At 42.1% G+C, this 13,588-nt stretch overlaps 2 protein-coding genes across 2 annotated transcripts; both read right to left on the bottom strand.

The window, feature by feature from the left end:
* Positions 1-1,264: 1,264 nt before the first annotated feature.
* Positions 1,265-5,264, bottom strand: pgap3 (post-GPI attachment to proteins phospholipase 3). The gene is made up of 8 exons (XM_029455769.1): positions 4,872-5,264; positions 4,018-4,115; positions 3,646-3,798; positions 3,473-3,535; positions 2,826-2,887; positions 2,466-2,602; positions 2,059-2,263; positions 1,265-1,895 (listed from the first exon to the last, which is right to left on the bottom strand). The coding sequence occupies exons 1-8, from the start codon at positions 5,197-5,199 to the stop codon at positions 1,832-1,834; spliced, it is 1,110 nt and encodes a 369-aa protein (XP_029311629.1). The 5' UTR covers positions 5,200-5,264; the 3' UTR covers positions 1,265-1,831.
* Positions 5,265-7,871: 2,607 nt separating this feature from the next.
* mylpfb (myosin light chain, phosphorylatable, fast skeletal muscle b) lies at positions 7,872-11,354 on the bottom strand. Its single transcript, XM_029455793.1, has 6 exons — positions 11,301-11,354; positions 10,563-10,661; positions 9,320-9,500; positions 9,046-9,124; positions 8,900-8,948; positions 7,872-8,811 (listed from the first exon to the last, which is right to left on the bottom strand). Exons 1-6 carry the CDS (start codon positions 11,301-11,303, stop codon positions 8,710-8,712), a joined length of 513 nt encoding a protein of 170 aa, XP_029311653.1. The 5' UTR covers positions 11,304-11,354; the 3' UTR covers positions 7,872-8,709.
* Positions 11,355-13,588: the final 2,234 nt, after the last annotated feature.

Below are 13,588 nucleotides of genomic sequence, written 5' to 3' on the forward strand. Positions count from 1 at the left end.
CAATTAGAATATGCACTATATAATGTTTCTTATCTCATAAGGCCAGTACCCAAACCTACGACAACCTCTCCATGTCTTTCTCTCTTCCCCCCCCCCCACACCCATCACAGGCTGTCAGCAAAGCTAAATTTACCCGTCGTCACAAACACATTCACGCAGCAAACCTCCAACACACATACAAACACACATGCTCCCACATCAGTAGTTTTACAAAAGGATCGAGCACAATCTAGCGCGCACACACACACACACACACACACACACACACACACACTGATTCAGTTTACGATGGCAAAACAACACAAAGTCGAGTCAAGGCAACGTGTACACACATACTGTACTGGTCATTGTTCTCACACAGATATACAAAAGGCATGGGTTAGAATTTCAAAACAAAAATGCAAGTAAATGTACACACACACACACACACACACACACCCGTAAAGTGCACATATGGAGGGGAAACTCTACATACATGGTATGAATTCAAGAGTTTTAATGCCAACTCTGAGTGGAAAAGAAAGATTTGATAAGAAGAAACATGCTCATTGACAAGCAGGTTATGATACAGTATGTAAGGCAGGCATGGAGGGAAATGGGAGTATTGTACATGATGGGGCAGTCATCTGTACAGCAGCTGGTTGTGTGTGTGTGTGTGTGTGTGTGTGTGTGTGTGTGTGTGTGTGTGTGTGTGTGTGTGTGTGTGTGTGTGTGTGTGTGTGTGTGTGTGTGTGTGTGTGTGTGTGTGTGTGTGTGTGTGTGTGTGTTATTCTGGGGAATATTACAGCAAGAAATGCAACCAAATCCAAATGGGCGACACCTAAACACTCACATCACATAACCCCAGAACGTATAACTCTCCCAGCTTCCTGTTGCAGATTATTTCTCCTACCTCAAATCATTCTTCTTCTTCTTCTTCTCGCACCAAAAGGCAATCCAGGTGAATGAAAATAATATTTTCCATTTTATGATCATCAGGCATATCCCACACAAATTAAAAATCAAGTAATCAAAGTAAACAGAATAAAGCACACAAATTGATCCAACAAATATTAAAATTAAAACAACTAAAAAAAGGCAGCTGATAAAACTGAAAACAGAAATTATAATGAAGAGTAGAAGAACAAAAGCAGCAGTGGAAACAATGCAGGCACAAAAAGAAAAGGTGTGATGGTGATAGAAGAAAAAAAAAAAAACACAGTCAGCTAGAATGGCCTCCAAACATAAACACCCCCACCCCCCCACCCCCCAGCCCCCCTCTCTCTAGAACAATCTGACCCCACCTGCCCACTTCACAAGGGGCACGTCTCTGTGTCCACCAGTCCACTTTTGGCACAGATGGACCCTGACACATGCTGAACCAAACAGTGTGTTACGATGGCCTGGCAAGGGATTTGGTGCCATCTATCGTCAGCCTCGGCAAACTGCTGTATGTGCAGAGCTAAATCAGCGGATCAGGGGATCAATTTCAGAAGCGCAGGAGAGTCGAAGGAAACAGGATATGCGTCCCAATTGGAAGTCAAAAACTTGGTCTGATTAGGAGGAAGACAAAACCTTTTCCCCTTCATCCTGTTCTTTGCAGTTATGATAACGCAGAAGGCAAAGTTAACCAGAGCGAGCAGCAATGTTGAACTTCAGAATAAAGTAACCCCCAAATAAATACTTAAAACTAAATAAAAACAAGCGAGATGTAAACAAAGTCTACTTTGATGGAAGTCATAGTGGTGTCATGTCATCCGTGAGGCTGCGCTACTTCCGTGTTCAAGCGTCCGACTGCTCTGATTGGAGAGGTGCGAGGGTGTTGGCGTGCGGAGGAGGTGATGAGCTCCTCCTACTCGACTTTGACACCCATCTTCTCTGTGTTTAGCAGGTACAGGCTGTCGTCTATCAGGAAACTGAGGGAGAATGAAGAACGGATAAAGTATCAGGTATTTATCTCTTATTTCACACAGACATAAAAGCAACAATATCTCGATCTCATCTTGATGACATTTCAAGGCAAAATCTTTCTCTTCGGTAAAGCTGTGACACAAAGGGAGAGCAGGTGAGTGGACGAACCTGTAGAAAAGGAAGTGCACTGGTATGGTGCTGAGGTGCCACACGGCATGAGCATCCAGGACCCAGAGCATTGGGGGGAAGTCCAGCAGCTCCAGCAGAGCCAGACCATGAAGCAGCAGCACCACCAGGCCACACTTCCACCAGTACGGCAGGGTCCGCCGGTTCTGCCAGCACCAACACAGCCACCACAAGAGGTTCACCATGCCTTTAAAAGAAGAAGAAAACAGTAACAAAGATAAGAAAGACAAGGAACAACATTAACACAACGATTATGAGAAAGTGCTGGTGAGTTAAAGATATAGTTAAAAAAAAGAAAAGAAAAAAGCTGGTATACAATAATACTCAAAAGCTTTAACGCCCAACCACCGAATACGAGCATAAATGGAACTTTTGAGCATTTGCTGTACCGATGGTGGTGTTCGCAGCCATGTTGTAGCCGTAGTCGAAGCTGACAAAGGTCAAGTAGGACACATGCGAGGTAAAGGCCAAGATGAGCAGGACTCCCACCATGCTGGACACCCCAGGTCGCCTCAGACCCAACGTTCTGACAAAGAGAGAGTGGACAGCCATAAGGGATTAACAGGAAGTGTTATAACAGATACATTTTACATTGACCAAAACAAGAGTCACTGATTATTTTTTTCTTTTCATCGTCAGTGACAGAAGTTGAGGTAAATATTCACTCGTACTTCTCCTGCATTCATATTTCCATCTTCTACCACGGGCCAAGTGATAACACCTGTAGGAAAACTTGATTTAGAGCTTACCTGACACAGCATAGGTAGATTGAGTAAAGAAGGACCGCTGTTGCACAGAAGTAGTCCATTTTCTGGAAGAGAATATCACAGAAGGACAAAAACACATTTACTGACAACAGAAATCAACATCAATCCTTGCACGTTACAGAAACTATATGGCACACAGCTGGAGGGCTCGTCAGTGATGGCATAAGAAGCTAAACTCATTAGCCAATAAAAAAAGAAAAGCACCCATCTCAGTTCAAAAGATATTTACAATACAACAACAACTGAGCGCCTGTAATGTGAAAAGGTCACTTTTAGCCGCGCTCAGCTCATTGTTTTGGTTCGCTGGTCTGCATATTGAGTCCCAACAGCTCTCATCAACCCTTCATATAAACAGCTCTCGAGCGGACTGAACACATATTGTTCTCAGGAGTAAGTGGACCAAACTGCGGCTAAAAAAGGTGAGAGATCATCAATTTGACATCAGTCAGGTAGAGAGAAACAAAACTCTGACAGGATGCCCATCCTGCTCTGTTTCTGCTGAATGTGCAACTTTTAAACTCTTTGCTAACAAAAACTTTATAATCCAATTATAATTTTTGTCATAACATTTTTTTCCTGCCATCCGCTCGACACAGATTTACAATAGCTAGGTCGTCAACAAGCATTACCTCAGTCAGATAGGTGTCCCGGGTGTGAAACACTGTGGACCAGAACCAGGCGTTAAGAGAAACCTGAAGAAACACACACAGGCGCTCGTTAAATATGCATGGTACATTTCGTCATGAGTGTTAAGACTTAGTGTATTCATTTGTGCTAAGTTCTTTCACTTTCTCCATCTCACCAGAGAGAAGGCGTTGATGGTTTGGAACATGGGGCTCTGGCGTGGCACCGTGCTCCGATAGCGCAGCAGCATGAGAAGGCAAGCTAGGCCATTCAGCAGAGAGGCGAGGGCAGACGCTGGCTCCTCAAAACACAGGAAGCGCGCAAATGGCCACTATGAGAGATAAAATACATGTCTTGTAATTTCACATTTGACTCAAATCGGTTCAAACGAAACCAACACTGGAGCACTTGCTACTTATTCTGTTCACTTAGATTTACTAATTAGTAAACAGAATAAGAAGAACCCAGCGTCCTCTCCAATACAGAATAACACTGTTTGGTGACGAAGCTCGGTGTGACGCACATACTGGCTTCTGTAAGAAACACGAACCTTGCCGTGGAACTGTGGGACTCTGTACCCCTCGGCCTGGTAAAGACCCACCGTGGTCCACATGCATTGATAGCGACAGTCATCGCGACATGTCCAACCTGGAGCACAGGAACAAAGAGAAGGAGCTCAGGTCAATTCAATAGGCACACGTATTCAACAATTAAAAACATGTTTTACATGTTCTTTACAACTGTTTTAATTAACAATATAGAGCTTAAAGCTTAACATCTATACATTCTCTGGATAGCTTCTCAAATGTGAGAAATTGCTATTTTTCTCTGTTTTATATCAATGTAAATTTTATATTCGGTTGAACAAAACAAGACATTTTAAGATGGTAAATTGTGATGGGATTTGTTCACTATTTTCTGGAGTTTTATATATTAAACATTTAGTTGATTAATTGAGAATAAAATAGTTCCCTCCTTATGTGCTGCTGTAATGAAGGATGAACTACTTCCCACACTGTTTAAATTGCTTCCTTTTTTTCAAAATGTTGTGTTTTTAAATCTCACACAGACACACTATACAATTGTTAATGATGGACGGAGGGTGGAGTTACAATAGGCCTTTTGTGACACCTTACTCAGCCAGAAAAACTGGCTTTCAACTTTCTGTTTCAAGGCTGTTTGAAACAGTATCACATGTTTCATCAAAGGTGAGAAAATAAACCACGTTGAAAGTCACATTGCAGCCATGAAATAGGGAGTGACATAGTGAATATTAACTATTAGCAAAGACATTCAAAGGATTAAATGATATATTATCACTAAGTGTACAGTTGGTACACTGTTGAGAAATCTACAGACTGCTAGCAAGCTAAGTTAGCTTAACTACAAACAACAACAACTCACCTGTCAGCGCCATGTACTGCGGCTGGGTAGACTGGAAGTCCCATAGCCGAGCTCCAGTGCAGTTGCTCCGGACACATTGATTCACGCAGTCTCGGTAAACCGGCTCCTTGTCGCCTTGAGATGCCTGTACAGTGGTCACCGACATCAGTAGCAGGACGGCAGTGGCCACCGCGGGGAACCTGACAGATGTGCAGCGGGGTAACATCACCGCTGAGGCCATGGTGGTGAGTCTCGGCACGTCTGGACGACAGCGGCATCGATGGCTTCCACAGCCGGCAGTCCACATTATCAGACAGCCATCCGTAGATAGTGGCGACAAACCGGGCATGAGATGTTCTACTGTGACTGTACGGTGCTGTCCACTATTCCCCTGTCTTTTGATCAGAGTTTCACACTCATACATCGTTTCCGGCCACAACTTTCAAAATAAAACACCCACTGGTGGACATGCATGGAAACTTTTGTTTTAAGTGACAAAACACTGAGTTATAACTAGAGTATGAATATATGTTCAGACTAATCTTCCTACTTATCTTATATATTATATTATATATATATATATATGTTAGCCTACTTAATTGCTGGATTCAGAACAGTAAAGTGACATATTGGTAGCTTTTGTTTTGAAGGCAGAACGTTTTGTTGCAGTTAGTTTTACTTCCGGATTTGGTGATACGTCACCAAGTCACGTGATTCATTGATCTATTAATTCTCAACAGAAAAACATTCTTCAAGCACCCTTAGATATAAAAAATAGAACATTTAAATTAATTCAGTTGTGCACATTGGTTAAAAAATTGCAGACAGATGGAAAAAAACATCTGGTACTCCAACATATTGAAATAGACATTATCAATCAATACACAAAGGTATCACAATGTTATAAAAATATGGATATCATGAAATAAAATGATACTATGTCCATGTAAATCATACCATGCAGTATGATACACTCCCATCAATAAATACATCTAGGTTGTTTATTAAAATATGTGTTCCTTCATTCAGACCTGTATAAATTACCGCATGAAATCTGAAAGGTTTCCCTTGGCAACTGAAAAGACAAAACAGGTTGTATGAGGTTTATGCTTCTACGATGTTAGACAGTCCAGTTCTCCCAGATTATTTGAATAATGAATGAGTGAAACTGAATTTCCTGCACTGGAATCATCACAAGACAATGAATGGTAGTTTCATCCAAGAAACTGAGGCACAAACAAAGTCATTACTGGGGGAAGATTGGGGGGGTAATACTGGGCGTGGACCTCTCTTCCTCCAGGGTTAGATCTCTGTAGGGTCCAGACAATAGAGAAGTCAATCCAATAACAGAACTAAAGCCCAAAACAAGATTAGGCTGAGGTTAATCACAATCCCATCACGTCTGTTAGCAAGAAAACATCCATAAGTAACTGTCACAGTCCAAACACAAGCAGCCAGAAGGACCCTGGCAGTAAAACTCTACAGGTAACACTACAGATACAGGTTACAAAGAGAGACTTCCCACACAAATTGAATAAAAACAAGCAAAAGTTATGCCCCTGTGCACGGTTATAAAGCTTCGGTAGAAGAAAGAACCAATACAGTAAATCCATGACAGTAAGACATCATTGGGGTGAATAAGGTTTCTTTTCTGCCTCTCTGAAACATTTCCAAAAGTACGGCCAAAGAAAGAAAACATAGGACACTACAGTGACACATGTCCAGAAGGAAAAACCCTCCTCGTGGTCTTTACACATTAGAGCGATATCAGCTGTTGCATTAGTAATCTTAATTAGCAGAGATATTTAGATGTATGGTGGTATTGTTAAAAATGACAATATGACTGAGTTCTGAGATTGAGATTGAGATATCGGTGCGACAGTGAATGTTAAAGTTGACATCAAGTTACATCATTATCATCTGTCATATCTGTCAACAGACATACACTTTCCCCCCAGGTTTGAATGAGTTTTACTGTAAAATCAGGAAGGGAAAATAATTAATGTTATTGTTCTGCAACAATGGTGGACCAAAAGCACAAAGTCTATATGAAGAACTTAAGAAAACGTAACAGGAAAACATCAGGATATATTCATTTGAATGTATTGTTTGTGTTTGCCTGAGGAATAAGTGATTAGTGACAACATTCGGTCATTAAAAGAGACATTATGAAAAAACATAATGAAAAAATGTGAGTTCTGAAATAAAGACTCAGAGTCGACAGCCACGCTTGCAGCTCTGTGAGGCTATACTTAGGCCCAGTGCTGCTTTGAAGCAACATGCTGACAATGGCAATGCTAACATGCTCTGAAGTTTATGACCAAAGGGCTAAAGGGTAAAACTAAATAAGGTGCCAAGCTAAAGTTTACCTTAATAGGAGCTGTTGAGTCTGCAGAATTTAATCTGGCAACTCGTAGTTCATAGAAAAACTACAGCTTCAGAAACTGCCGGCTTAATATGAGTTTATTACTGCCGACAAATTAAAGGGCCGTTAACTATGAAGTCGTTGGAGCGCTATAAAAAGAATAAGAAGATATAAAGAGAAATATATAAAAGAATAAATAAATGTCCAATTTAAAGAGAAATAAATGAAATAAGAAATAGATGTGAAAATATTAAGACAAATAAAATAATAAGAATTTAAAGCATTTTTCTTTATTTGTTCATTAATTTTTGTATATATATATCTTTTTTCATTTATTGCATATAATTTACTCTATTTTGGCCTGTTTATATTGAGTATATATTATGTAATTTATTTATTTGTATCCTTTATTTTTCCTTATGTTCTTCCCTATTGCTTTTCCGTATACTTTTTGCTTTGCTGCAAGTCAGCATGACACATTTGATATACTTTATAATTGGGGATCATGAACAGAACTTAAGCTTTGACCAGCACTAATTCACAATTTTGTGTCACCTTTTAAAAGTTCCCCATCCAAACCATGACAACGCTGTGCTCAGTGCTCTACAGTCCACGCCCCCACTCAAACCAACAGACACAGTGTCGTACGAAAGATAGTGGATTTTATTTGTACTTCTTTATTTGTTACAGACACAATCGCAACACCAGGAGAGAAACAGCAGTGAGAGGAAGGAAGAAGAGTCACAAACAAAGACGTTTTACTTTTGTTCATTTCTTTCCTGCCTCCGGCTCACCATCCTCTCAAAATCTCTTTCTCTATTAACAAGACATGCTTTACCATTTTTCACTGCAACTTTTCCTTTCATACCTGTATTTTAGAGAGGGGGAGACCGATTAAAAAGAGGGGAGTAGGCAAACTATTATAGTATTGTACTCTCACTCTTTTACTGTGCACTCCTCTCTATAACAAACAAAGGGACAAACCCATGCAACACTCTGTCAGGTTGAGACAAACAGACCTCTTTACTTGTTTCAAGTAAGTCACTGTGCATGCACCACAGCGCCCAAGAGACTTTTGATTGGCCGCTGTATACACTGTACTACATATGCATACACGCTGCATGTAGGTATGGCGCATGCACTGCTGGCCTCAACGCAGACGGACAGAATGAGTGATGGGGGAAAGTAGGAGGAACAAGTGGCAGGGACAGAGATAGCGAGAGTGTTTCAGTGTCACAAGATTATCTTTATTGAAAATAATCCCATGTCCTCCTGTTTACTCACACACAAGCTACCCCACAGCCGTCAGTCCTCTCACTGAGTATCTCGTTAAAAGAGACAAGTCTTTTCGTAGTGAGCTGGCAAGTGGAAAGAGCGGGCCGGGGAGCGTGGAAGTGTGCAAGGAAGCCACGTCGTTGGAGAGTAAGGGAGTGAGTATTGTAGTGATTCGAGTATGGGTTTGACCGGAGGTAGAGATCTTGAAAGAGGCGGATTTTACTCCTCCTTTTCTTCTCCGTGTGTAATGACGTAGCAGATGTTCTTGTAGTCCACATTGCCAGCCACATCTGGGGGGAAAGCAGCCCACAAGTTGGTCATCTGCAGGAGAGATAGAAGAAGTTTTAACAACCCTGAACAACTAAAGACAGAATGTGAATATGAGAGAGACAAAGATGGATCCGCTCACCTCCTCAGGGGTGAACCTGTCGCACTGGGTGGTCAGGAGCTCGTCGATGCTGGAGAGGGAAGATAGAGGAAAATTAATTTCAAGATTATGCCACAAAGAGCTCAGACGGTTGAAATAGACGGTAATTTCAAGGTAAAAGCCCTTACACTTCCTTCTTGATGGAGCCAGTGGCTTCGGGGTCCAGGACCTTGAAAGCGCTCATGATAACGTCCTCGGGGTCAGCACCTAGAGGTGAAAGCAGCCAATTAGTCTCAATTATCGGGATAAATAAATAATTATATTAAGCATGTAATGTGGGGAAATAAATGTACAAAATAGGACAAAGTGACAAGGTTAGAACTGTGTAGGCCTATGTGTAAGTCGCTCTGCATAAGAACGTCTACTAAATGACCTGTAATGTAATGTAATGTGTCAACGCACCCTTCAGCTTCTCGCCGAACATGGTCAGGAACACGGTGAAGTTGATGGGGCCGCTGGCCTCCTTCACCATGGCCTCCAGCTCCTCATTCTTCACATTCAGTTGGCCCATGGTGGCCAGCACGTCCCTGAGATCGTCCTTGCTGATGATGCCATCTCTGTTCTGGTCAATGATTGTGAAAGCCTGCAGAGGACAGTTAGGTAAGAGAGGAGAGGTCAGTGAGTCGGCCTAAATAAAAATGTATGGGATTGATTGAGAGTTGTCAAATCGCTCCTCACATTTCTCACAAGTCGTGGTCATAAGACTTGCTTATGATAATTATTTGCGTACTATAGCCTGCCAACACAAACGTGTAAATGTGGAGGCGTTCTCCACCTCATGTCCCGCATAGCTGGGCGTAGCACCCAGTGAAACCAAAGATGGCATTGCAAACCTTTTGGGACTTGGCAGCTGGTCGGCCACTTGTCTTTCTAAGGTGTTAAAATGGTCTCGGTATGTGAGACGAGCCCATTGCGACATTTAAGGAGAAGGTATTGATTACAGCTGTCACCCCCCCCACCCCCGTCCTCTTTTTTGCCTTGTGACTAAATGTGATGACCCTGCTCCCAATGTTATTTTGGCTTAGCTACTGTCCCCATTGTATTAATTGCGACAGTAGCTAAGCTGAAATAACATAACTTTTCTTTATATCTTTACACTGAGTTAAAGCCCCAGATAGACTTTTTGTTATCTAATAACAACAATAATAATTTCCTTATTGAGCAATGTGCTACATCCTTAATTATTAAGGCTACATCTTGTATCATGTATCTCTTCCCTAAACGCAGACTCAACTCAACTTTAAGACCTCAAATGTTCTCTTGTTCTTCCCAACATGAGCCCCTCTTTCCTGCTTTGATCAACATTACTGTCCACCAGCTGTTGGGTGGCATTCCAGTACGGTCACTGAGCGTGTGTTTCTCAGTCTCTGAGCAGGATTTCTGAGTTACTCCAATGGAGAGATAGCTGCCGTCATTGGAAAAACTCAGATTTACTGTCCTGTCGATGAGAACATTGTCGCTTTAATGCAGCCACCAGATCAGGTCTACAGCTTCCTCACGTTACCTCCAAGGTCAAATGGTACATGGAGTCACTGCAGTGTACAAAATGTCCCTTTTCTCACATGGCCTGGAAAGACAAGGCCAATTTGTACTACTATAAAGTTTCAGCTTTGAAGTACGTGAGATGTGATGAAGAACATTTTACCTCCTTGTACTCCTGGATCTGGCTCTGCTCAAACATGGAGAACACGTTGGAGGATCCACCCTCTGCCTGCTGCTGCCTCCTCTTGGCCTTCTTGGGTGCCTGGGAAATGAAAGGTAAAATACACGTCAAACATACAAGACATCAACCAAACAGACACAATAAGAAGCAGTGATCCTGGCTAACTACAAAATACAAAGGCTGTCAAGGATTCCCTGAGTTAGGTCAAAAACAAAAGGACACAAATCAGTCCCATTATTGTTTGTTTCAGTAACTTCTAAATGCGTATTGTGGTTAGGATCAATGAAAGAATGCTTCAAAAAGTAGTATTCAATCACTGTATCTGGTGGCTTTTGTCAATTTGCCCAAACAAATCACACGTTTTCATCACAAAGTGTGAAGAAAAAGTGTAAAATAAATCTGTCCACTTTGAATCTATCACCCAATTTAGGGTAAAGTACAATACACTGGCTTTGGGGACTACAATAATAATCCCAAAACATTTTGTATTACAGTATTTTATCATGGTTAATATTTGAAGATGTTAGCCAAACTTCAGATAAAAGTTAAGATTGGGTCCAAATCCACAGTTTGGGATGCTCAGCTCAAGAGACTGCTTCATGGGCTGTCGGTAATCCAGATAGCAAATGTATCAGTGATGCTTTCATCTCATCAGTTTAGTGCAGAGAAGATCCTAGATTTCCTAGAGACTGCTCTTCCAAGCAACATGGCCACACTCACCATCTCTCAAGTTTTTGGGGTTGTTGGTGGTCAAGAAGAGAAGCCTACGCCAAGCTGATGTGACTGACATGTAAGCATCGGGGCCCTAGGGGCCTTATATACTAGCCCATGACGGGCTAACTTTAGCCACACCATCAGGTTTGGCAGGAAAACAGAGCTGAGGGAAAGTAAGTGAAAGAGGGAGGAGCGAAGAGGTGGCGGGACGGATCGGCTTACCGATGTTTCGAAATAGGTCCCTGGAGTCTTGGAATGAGGTGAATTCAATGCCAACTCACAGGACTCACTTTGGTGTCATCTGTGGACTAATATGGCCAAACTGCTAACAGACAGGACCTGCTGACAGTCAACTCATCTGCCCAGAACTCTTCTTCTTGACACACTGAGAGTCTTTGTTGTGGCTATTTTTGTTTTGTTTTATATCCACTGTGAGAGATCAAAACCCAGTATACGCTGTTTTAATCCCTTAACACACACACACACACACACACACACACACACACACACCTACACACCTACACACGCACACACACACACACGCACACACCTACACACACGCACACGCACACACACACACACGCACACACACGCACACACACACACACGCACACACGCACACACCTACACACACGCACACGCACACACACCTACACACACGCACACGCACACACACACACACACACACACACACACCTACACCTACACACCTACACACGCACACACACACACACACACACACCTACACCTACACACCTACACACACACACACACACACACACACACACGCACACACACACACACACCTACACCTACACACACACACACACACACCTACACCTACACACACCTACACTACACACACACACACACACATATAGGATTAACAGTAATTAACAGCCTGAAGCTGCTCAAGGTGCCAACATGTTCTCGCTGTTGGCATATCCTGAAGTCATCACCTGTTAAATGATAGGTTGGGTCTGAGGTCTGAGCCCACTACCCGATCAGTAGTGGCTGTGCGTATTTAATAACAGTCATGAAACCTGAAAGCAGTTGGCTAGTGGACATTGGTACCGCTCCAGCAATGACACGCGCCTACTAGACATCTAGACACTGACCTTGCATCAATGAGAAATATAAACAGTCCTGTAATACCGATGCACGTGGCAGGAAATACTTCAAGGAAAAACCGTCTGTCAAGTTCTGCTTGTTTTGAAAAAAGGAAACACTTCTAATCTGCTAAAGATAGCCCGCTGGTTTCTTTTTCATGTCGCATTGTGCATGCAGCACATGCCAGGTAAATATGTAATCCCTTTCTGTAGTAGGTTCAAATCTGTTCCTGCGACAATAAGTCACATCTGTGATGGGAAACAGCAAATGATGGTTGGAATAAAAAAAAAAACAGCTTTCCCACCACGGCTGCACTAATTTGGGTTGGTTCCCAGTTTAGTTTGTTTAGAACGGGAGGACAGTGGTCCACCCACCGAACTCCATATATGAGCTCCATAGCCTCCAATCAATCACGCCACTCTCCAGCTAAGGTATGTATTGGGAACTAGCGTGAACCGATACTCCTTACGTGGGTATAAGGGACAAATATGGCTTTTTTTTTTACGTTGTCGATTAATTTTACTTATTTCAAATCAGAAGCAAAAAGTTGAACGCAATATGTGAAGAAGGTCGTGTGCAGCAGAGCAGCCACTTCAAGTATGGGCTTGAAGGTGACAGAGGGAGAAAGAGACCAAGCTCTGTCAAAGACCATAAAAACAAGACAGCTGTAGAGACTGAAATAGCGCTGCCTCCCCCCCGCCATTCTCTTTCTCTGCCATTTTGCTTCTCTTCTAAAATTCGACAGACTTCGCCCTTCTTGGCCAGCTTTGCCCCCCATATAACTTGCCTGTCTTTTTTTTTTTACCCAGTCACTGGCCTGCTTTGAAGGGAAAGTAGTGTGGCACTTTAATTCACTGGTGTATAGACAAATTGGGTAATTAAGCGATCAATAAAATGTTATTACTGAATAACAGAGCTCGGTATCAAAACTCAATTTGCTCATCAAATGTCTCGTAATCCTGTTTATTTAGATTCGGATTTAATTTTAAGTACCATTTAAGCATTTGTAGAGAAGCTCAGGTATCAAATAATTTTAAACCATGATGATTAATGTGATGTTTTCATTTCTGTCGGGTATTATCTCTTACCGTAACGACTGATTAGGTAGATCTACGGAGACTACAAGTACATAACGATTCATTATGTTGAGGCCACATTTGAAGTTGGTGTTAGTGTCTTTAAAA

Source organism: Cottoperca gobio, chromosome 19, assembly GCF_900634415.1.
Source record: "Cottoperca gobio chromosome 19, fCotGob3.1, whole genome shotgun sequence".
NCBI classification, from domain to species: Eukaryota; Metazoa; Chordata; class Actinopteri; order Perciformes; family Bovichtidae; genus Cottoperca; species Cottoperca gobio.

Coding starts and splice junctions, on each gene's coding strand:
- pgap3 (XM_029455769.1), bottom strand. CDS start 5,199: ATGCCCGGTTTGTCGCCACTATCTACGGATGGCTGTCTGATAATGTGG. Junction 4,116..4,871: donor GCAGTACATGGCGCTGACAG/GTGAGTTGTTGT, acceptor CCTGTGCTCCAG/GTTGGACATGTCGCGATGAC. Junction 2,888..3,472: donor GGGACACCTATCTGACTGAG/GTAATGCTTGTT, acceptor ATTCTCTTCCAG/AAAATGGACTACTTCTGTGC.
- mylpfb (XM_029455793.1), bottom strand. Junction 9,501..10,562: donor AGATCCAGGAGTACAAGGAG/GTAAAATGTTCT, acceptor TGTCCTCTGCAG/GCTTTCACAATCATTGACCA. Junction 8,949..9,045: donor GGCTCCATCAAGAAGGAAGT/GTAAGGGCTTTT, acceptor TTCCCTCTCCAG/CATCGACGAGCTCCTGACCA.